This window comes from Nanorana parkeri, unplaced genomic scaffold, assembly GCF_000935625.1.
Source record: "Nanorana parkeri isolate BGI_ZX_2015 unplaced genomic scaffold, ASM93562v1 scaffold163, whole genome shotgun sequence".
In the NCBI taxonomy this organism is placed as follows: Eukaryota; Metazoa; Chordata; class Amphibia; order Anura; family Dicroglossidae; genus Nanorana; species Nanorana parkeri.
Window position 1 is genome coordinate 1,709,136 of NW_017306431.1, and position 7,773 is coordinate 1,716,908.

The following is a 7,773-nucleotide window of genomic DNA, read 5'->3' on the forward strand; positions in this document are numbered from 1 at the left end:
TTGCCCCCCCCCCCCCCCCCCCCCCCCTCTCTCTGGCTCCACATTTCAATTTGCAGAAGGAGGAGCTCTCCGAAGCTCAGTGTCCACACACACATCTCAAGAACAAACAAAAAAATCGCAAAGAAAGAATAACAAAAAAAACAAAAAATAGACTGATATCTATGCTTGCTGTGGAGGCTGCTGCAGGCACACACTGGTGTAAAGAGAGTAAAGATTTGATTCTATTTGTCACTTGGCATGGTGCTGGCATGAAAACGCCGGCTCACACGTGGAACACACAGAATAAAAGGTTGATTGGCAAAACTCCAGTGCTTACGCCCCTGTCCTGGGATGCTTCTGATCCTGTACGTCCCAGAAAGCGGTTCGGACGCGCTTTTGTCTTTTCATAGTACCCTCGGTCACAGGACAGCAGGTCACTTAGTCTCTTCTGCCTGGGTGCAGTTCTGGACTGGTGAAGGAAAGGAGGCTGTGGCTGGCTTGGGGTCAGGAGGGGGGATGTTGGCAGTAGCACTGCAGTCCTGGCTGTGGTTAGAGGTCACCTCTGAGTTGACAGGTTGTTTGGTGAGGTCGATATCCTGAATGAGCCGGATAAGACGTTTCACTTTGTCCAAGGAGCTGTGCATGTCTTTTTGCCGGGACAAAACGCTGTTCTTCATGTCTATGCATTTCTGGAAAACAGCAAAAAAGAAGCTTAAAACACCCGGCAGATACAAAGAGGCCAATTTATAAAAAGAGCTAAACTAAAGCTGTAGACCGTATTCCAGAGGTGCCCGTGCATACCTCCGGCAGCTTTCAGTATCCTCTGATTCGCCCAAATTCCCGGCTCTGACCTCTGGGCAATGCTGAAGCTTGACGCTAAACCCTTCCCTCCCCCCTCACATTCCTATTGGCCAATCACTATGAGAGCCAGTTCACACCAGAACTGCGTGCGTCTGCGCAGCTGCAGTGCAATGCATTTTCCCGTGATTGATGCATTTGTTTTTTTTAAATGGGATTTCAGGTGCGTGCCAGTGCATTTGCATTTCGAGACTAACAAACCAATCCTCAACTCTGCCCCAAGCTACGTCACCAACCATGTCTCCATATATCACCTTTTCACTGCTCCCAAGACTTTCTTCTCTATATTTCCCTCATCACCTTCTCCCATGCTCGCCACCAGGACTTCTCCAGAGCCAATCCCATCCTCTGGAACTCCCTACTCCGGCCATCTCCTAGTCTGTCTGCTTTTAGGTGATTCCTGAAAACTCCTCTATAGAAGCCTATCCTGCCATAAGGCGCTGTATAAATCCTGTATATTATTATATCAACCCACAAATCCTTGCAGATCCTCTACAATCAAGACTAATTAAAACAGATTAATGAATAATCATTATTGAACATATCACTTTAGATTCATTTGAATAAATCAGCATTTGGGAATACACAGAGTACTGTAAAGCTACATAAAAACCTAAAGCAAGCTCTGGTCAGAGGAGACTAGGCAACTGCTGGACAGGCTACAACCAAGCTAGAGCTGATCAATTCCCAGGAAAACCAGCAATTATGTCATGAGGGATTCCTAGTCATGGTTCACCACGGCAGATGTCCCAGAAGCAGGGGGGATGCCGGTGACAGCTGTAAACAGGGATCTTTACTAAAGGGTTAATCCAATTTCCTGCCCGCTTACCGATATGGAGCTGCTGAGTTGTTTCACTTTCTGCTCTAGTTGCTCTCGCTCCTGTTTCAGCTCAGAGCTCCACTTGAGTAATTTTTGCTTCTCTTCTTCTTTTGCTTTTTGTTTTAGAAGAATAAAAATGTTACATTTGGTATAACAGGACGTCCTGTACAGTTTGCAGGAGTGTGAGAAACACAAACATATATACATACACAGACACACACACAGACATTTTCTAGCAAGCAACAGAAAATAGAACCCCCGCCCCCCCCCCAGTAATCTCTATATAGAAGAACATTGTACACTACATTTACCATCCAGATGTGAACACAGAGACCCTCTAGACTAGGGGTAGGCAACTTTGACACTCCAGTTGTGGAGTGCGTACAAATTCCATCGTGCATCTGCTTCTGGAAGTCATATCTGTGGCTTTAAGAATCTTGCAATGCATTGTGGGCAGTTTCCTCAACAGCTGGTGTGCTGAGGTTGCCTACCCCTGATCTAGACCTTCTGTATTGACAACTGGCCAGTGCAGAGGCTTCTGATGTCAAACAGGAAAATGGAGGGTGCAGGGCCACCTACTCATCATAGAAGCTACTGCTTCTAGGCTCAATAGGCAGTCTGTCTGATCCTGGCTTCAAAATTTTGTGGATCACTGACCTAGAACAAGTATGCAGCCAGCGAAGTCTAAACTCCTGTACACCATGCTTGTTTTTAGGCCAATGCTTGACCAGGTAGTGCAGTCAGAATTAGGATGGAACAAGCTACACTTTAAAAACCAAGCAATGGAAGCTCCACTACTTATATCCAACAAGTTCCATTTATTAAAGTGACACTAACTCTAAATCTTAAAAATAAATTTCAGTACCTGAACTATTAATACAAATATTTGTGTATCACTCGGCTGTAGATCCTCAAATCATCTCTGAATTGGTGCCGACACTGTCCTTCCTTCTGGAGGGGGACTACTTTTGTTCCCCATGGCCCCTGTGTATGTAAAGTAGTCACCGCTCCAAGCTCGCTCCCGGGATGGACTACAATCTCATATTTAGTTTACTCATTTTAATTGAGATTGTAGTCCATCACAGGAGTGAGCTTGGAGCGGTGACTACTTTATAACACGCACAGGGACCATGAGGAAGAAAAGTAGCCATTCAGTACAGCGTTGCATGACTGAATAAACGTCAAAGTACTGCAGCGCTGAACACTGAAAAATGGCCGGGACCGGAAGGTGGTCTAAACACCTGGTCTTGAAGTGGTTAAGATTTAAAAAGGAGAACTATGAGGTGAGTGCTTTTCACTCACCTCATAGTTCTAGCCGACCTGTGACAATGAGACTGTCACAGGTCGGCTCAGTAGATCGAGAAGTGAGCGAACAGATACCGGCGTTCGCTCACCTCTCGATCCTGTCAAAGCTCTCTGCCGTGACAGGGGAGGGACTCAATTCCCCCCTCCCCGCTCCGCAGCGCTGACTGGCGGAACGGACGGACGGGGGGGTAGAGGGGTACAGCTGGCTCTGCCTCTAGATAGGCAGAGCCAGCTGTCAGTCACGCAGCTGGGCGGATCCAGACATAATTGTCGGGATCCGCTTCAGCGTCTCAATATACCGCGAGCAGTAGCTCGCGGTATACTGAGCTTAGGGTGACGGGAGGACGCTAGTTTGTGTCCTCCCATTACCCTAAGGAGAACTATGGGGAAAAGCCTTAACCACATAGTTCTCCATGTTCAGTTCTCCATGTCCAGTCTGTTCAGTGATTAACTCCTGAGTCTAGTGTCTCCTTAACATCTTTGGTACATAGAGCAGCTTTTGCATTTCCACTTGTATAGGGAGAAAAGTATTTGACACACAAAACCCAGTTGACACAGGCCCTTAAAGTGTCCCAGGGATCCTTTATTTATTATTATTAATGAGAAGGTTGCAGGAGGTGGGGAACATTTTTCATTAAATGCAGGGATCGGTGGAAGTTCCTACAATGCTTGTAAACTAGCAGAATGCATCTTGAACCGGAATAAATGAAACAAGAACAGCAACCAAGATGGGTCTAATGCTGCTGTGCTTTGACGGCCAATGCAGCAACACTCAGGAGAGAAGCGGAACATTTAAAGCTCCACTAACACCTATATTTTAGGGGTGATTAGGGATTACTGTGTCGGAAACTTGCATTTACCTTCAGCAGGAATCCCTAATATGCCATTTACAAGCGGCAGCCATTCAAGTTAATGAACAGATGACAGACGCTACATTTGAACGCTGGCACACCACGTTATCGTATCTGATACGATTACATGCGGTTAGGAATCATTCACTATCCCTGGATGCATCAAATTTTCCAACCACAAGCACTCAGCAACGTGTTAACCTCTTCTGTACTGCTTCAATTGGTTGGGTAACCTGCCATTTAAAGGGGGCATCTATCAATTTATGACAAGCCTAATAGGGTCATGCTTCATGCACATGAGCTATCTGCTGCTTCTGACCTCTGTGAGGTCCTCATGCTCAGGATATGAAATATGACAGAGGAGACACCAGACCCACCTGCTTTATATGCAATATATGAGTGAACAATGGCTAACGTCCCGGGCCAGGGAATTGCTTCCTCTTTCTTGAGCATCTGGAAAAAATATCAAACAAAAGGCATTAAAAATAATGCTGCAGATAGAATTTAAAGATCTGCAGAGCAATACAAAAAACAGTTACAACTATACGATGACACAACAAAAGTACAAAAATGAACAAAAAGCATTATAAAAACATACCTACATGTATAATCCGAATTAGACATAATATGCACAAGCTGATTTAAGCAATAACTTCAAAATAAGACTTTTGCTGCTTCAACTACTGAATTCCTGGAATTGCCAACTCATGCGCAAAAAATTAATATCTGGCCACACATAATGCACCCAAGTCAAAGGCGGCCTGCTTTGAAATGAGCACTTTTCTTCTGATACAGTTACTAGTAGCAGCTGATGGGTAAATGGTCAGAACTGTTGCCTTGTAGCACTGGCGTCCTTTTTTGAATTCCCACCAAGTGCGCCTTCCATGTACAATTTGTTCTTCCTGTGTGTGCTTGCAGTCCAGGTTCCTCCCGAAGCACAAACAGCACATATATACATTCTTGGCTCTAGAGAGCTTATGTGCACGGGTGATAGCTGCAGGGAACGTAGACTGCAAAAACTCTAAGGCTGGATTCACACCTAGGCGTATCGAATATGCGCATTTGCCGCACGTCTTTACACCCTCATTCATAAAACCTCTTGCATTCTTTCTACAAAATACAAGGGGTTCCGAGACTGGAAGGGGACGGGAGGGGCAGATGCCCGATAGGACTGCCCCACAAACAAAACAAAAAAATACTGAGCAGCACAGTGGCATAATGGTTAAGGAGTGGCATAAGGAGTTTGCATGTTCTCCCTGTGCTTGTGTGGGTTTCCTCCGGCTGCTCCTGTTTCCTCCCACACTCCAAAATACATGCTGGAAGGTTAATTGGCTCCTGTCTAAATTGGCCCTAATATGTGAGATAGGGACCTTAGATTGTGAGCTCCTTGAGAGCAGGATCTGATGTGAATGTGCTTGTTAAGCACTGCGTAAATTGTCAGTGTATATAATAAATAAACAGGAGCTTTTATGAATGGATAAGGGTGGAGGAAGGACAATATTCTTCACTCTATGAGCACTGGAACTCACAGCAGCAGGGCAGATAGCAGTATCTGGTATGACAACTAAAGCTGGCCAAACACTGCTTAGGTTTTCCAAAGAGTTTTCGTTTGACTTTATATTAGTTGATGGGGTAACTTAGCTGGATCAATCTAAAGTAAATATAAATTTTTTTTTCCTGGAGCTCCACTTTAATAACCAGAGAATTATACAGGAGATCAGATCATGTAAAAATATACCGCAAGACTAAGCAGGGCAGTGTTTTTTATATCTTCCAAATACAGATGTCCAGCGAATCATCACACAAGGGGACCACCTATAGTGCACATCCAATACACACCTAACATCACTCACACAATGTTTGCCTGTGCGCAAATCTATGGCAGCTCTATTCTATAAGCCAATCATACAGTAAAATATTCAAAGCTATCACCTGATTGTTCTTGTTTATGCAACCTTTACTGCATCCTTCAAGAACTAGAACCACCGTGATAAAAATCTATATCATGTATCCAGTTTACAGGTATCACCTCTAACCAGTTTATTTAATGAGGAAACACACTGCCACATGACCTATACACAAGTGGCAGTATGAATCCGAATACCAATATACACACATGGCAATATAGTTCTACATTTCATGAAATAGACCTTTCAGTAAAAAATAAACTAAAAATGTCTTATTTTTTTGCCTAGGAGAAGAACTAAAGTTATAAGTCAATAAACGACACCTCACCACCTTAGAATTATTGTTTACAAACATGACCTTTTCGTGTTTGAACACTTAAGAGATCTCTACTAACAATATAATTTACAGCAGAATGCCCCGCTTTAAAAAAAAGAAATACCCTTGAAGTACGGCATCCCCACACTGCAAGGTTTAAAGGAGAACTATGCCATGAGTGATTTCCACTCACCTCATAGTTCTAGCCGACCTGTGACAATGAGACTGTCACAGGTCGGCTCAGTAGATCGGGAGGTGAGGGAAAACATACCGGGTTCCCTCACCTCTCGATCCTGTCACGGCTCTCTGCCGTGACAGGGGGAGGGGCTGGATTACGCTAGTTTGTGTCCTCCCGTTACCCTAAGGAGAACTATGGGGAAAAACACTGACCCCATAGTTCTCCTTTAAATACTCTTTCCAGACCAGAGATAGAGAAATGAGCTGTAATACTTACCTTATTTCGCACTCCCCCAGCCTCTATCACTCTCCACGTCTCTCTGATGCCCCGGGTTGTGACGGGTCCTCGCTGTCCTCACATACAATGCAGAACTATTGGCCCTGCATTGTATGTCATGATGTCATAGTACGACCACCAGCCAAAGAGAAGAGGCTTCATGGGACGGGTAGTACAGCATAAAAGGAAGCCTGCCAGAGCAAGTGATATGTATTACCCTATATTCCTCTACCCCTGGACATAAAGAGCATTAAACCCTTGCAATGTTGGCAGGCATTTTTTTTTTCTGATGCCGGGAGTCTCACACGGGTGGACAAATAATGAGTTACTGGAGGCTGCAATACTTACCTTTCCTGGAGTAAATCTGCTGGTTCCAAGCTCCTTCCGGTGTTGACCAATTAACCAAACGTCTAGGCATTTGATCAGTGGATCTCTGCTTGGCCAATCTGATGCTCAACAGAAACCAAATGCCTAGGGTTTGGGTTATGGGAGCAGCACTGAAGGTAGCCTATGGCAGAATTTTCTCCAGTAAAAATAAGTATAACAGCCCTTTTTTCTACGCTTTAGTTTGCCATCTAAGGCTTATAACACAGCTTTACATAACATTTATGTATAGGTTCAGTGCTAGCCACACACATTTATTCTTTTATTCTCTCCGCCAATATCCACCTGTAAGGAAAAAAAAGTCAGTTTGGGTTGGCTTGACCCTTATACACTGTAACATTAATGCTTACAAGCACGACTCTTGTTATTAGCAATAACATTATCAATCTGACCAGCATTCAGATTACCAGGCCATGTCTGGCTGTAGTACTGTGAAGAAATTTGTGATCTGGGACGCTTCCTCCTGTAAGGGAGTAAGACTTGGCTGCCATATTACAGTACTGCTCTTCAGTCAGACCTGAAGGGAAGATTCTGCAGTGCAAGAAGAGACTGGGGGGCGGGGCAAAGCTCAGGAGATCTAGCAGTCAATGGGGCTTTAGTATAGTGCTCCCTGTATCTGTCTATCACACGGTACCTGGTCTTGGCATTTGGGACATATCCACATGCCCTTGGGAATGGATTTCAGAGGAGGCTCCAAACAGTCCAGGTGGTATACACGTGAACATGTGTCGCACATCAGTAGCTGTCCGCTCTTTCTGCAGACGCTGCAAAAATCCTCATGGATATCAGCCTATAGGAGTCACAGGAGAGAGAGGAGGCGAAAAGAGGGGTCAGCCTAAAAATCTGACATCAGCCCTTCTTTATCGTTTTATGAGCTGCATTTACTATTTACTTATTTA

The 7,773-nt window shown here is 44.5% G+C and overlaps 1 protein-coding gene across 1 annotated transcript in view; it reads right to left on the reverse strand.

Annotated features, from left to right (window-relative positions):
• Positions 1-90: 90 nt before the first annotated feature.
• The window catches only part of PHF21A (PHD finger protein 21A), an 88,838-nt gene continuing 81,155 nt past the window's right edge, over positions 91-7,773 (reverse strand). Inside the window, exons 14-17 of the mRNA XM_018554546.1 lie at positions 7,509-7,664; positions 4,191-4,266; positions 1,667-1,770; positions 91-668 (exon numbers count right to left, since the gene is read on the reverse strand). Coding sequence (XP_018410048.1) covers positions 414-668; positions 1,667-1,770; positions 4,191-4,266; positions 7,509-7,664 — 591 coding nt within the window. The 3' untranslated portion in view covers positions 91-413. The remainder of the gene's footprint in view (positions 669-1,666; positions 1,771-4,190; positions 4,267-7,508; positions 7,665-7,773) is intronic.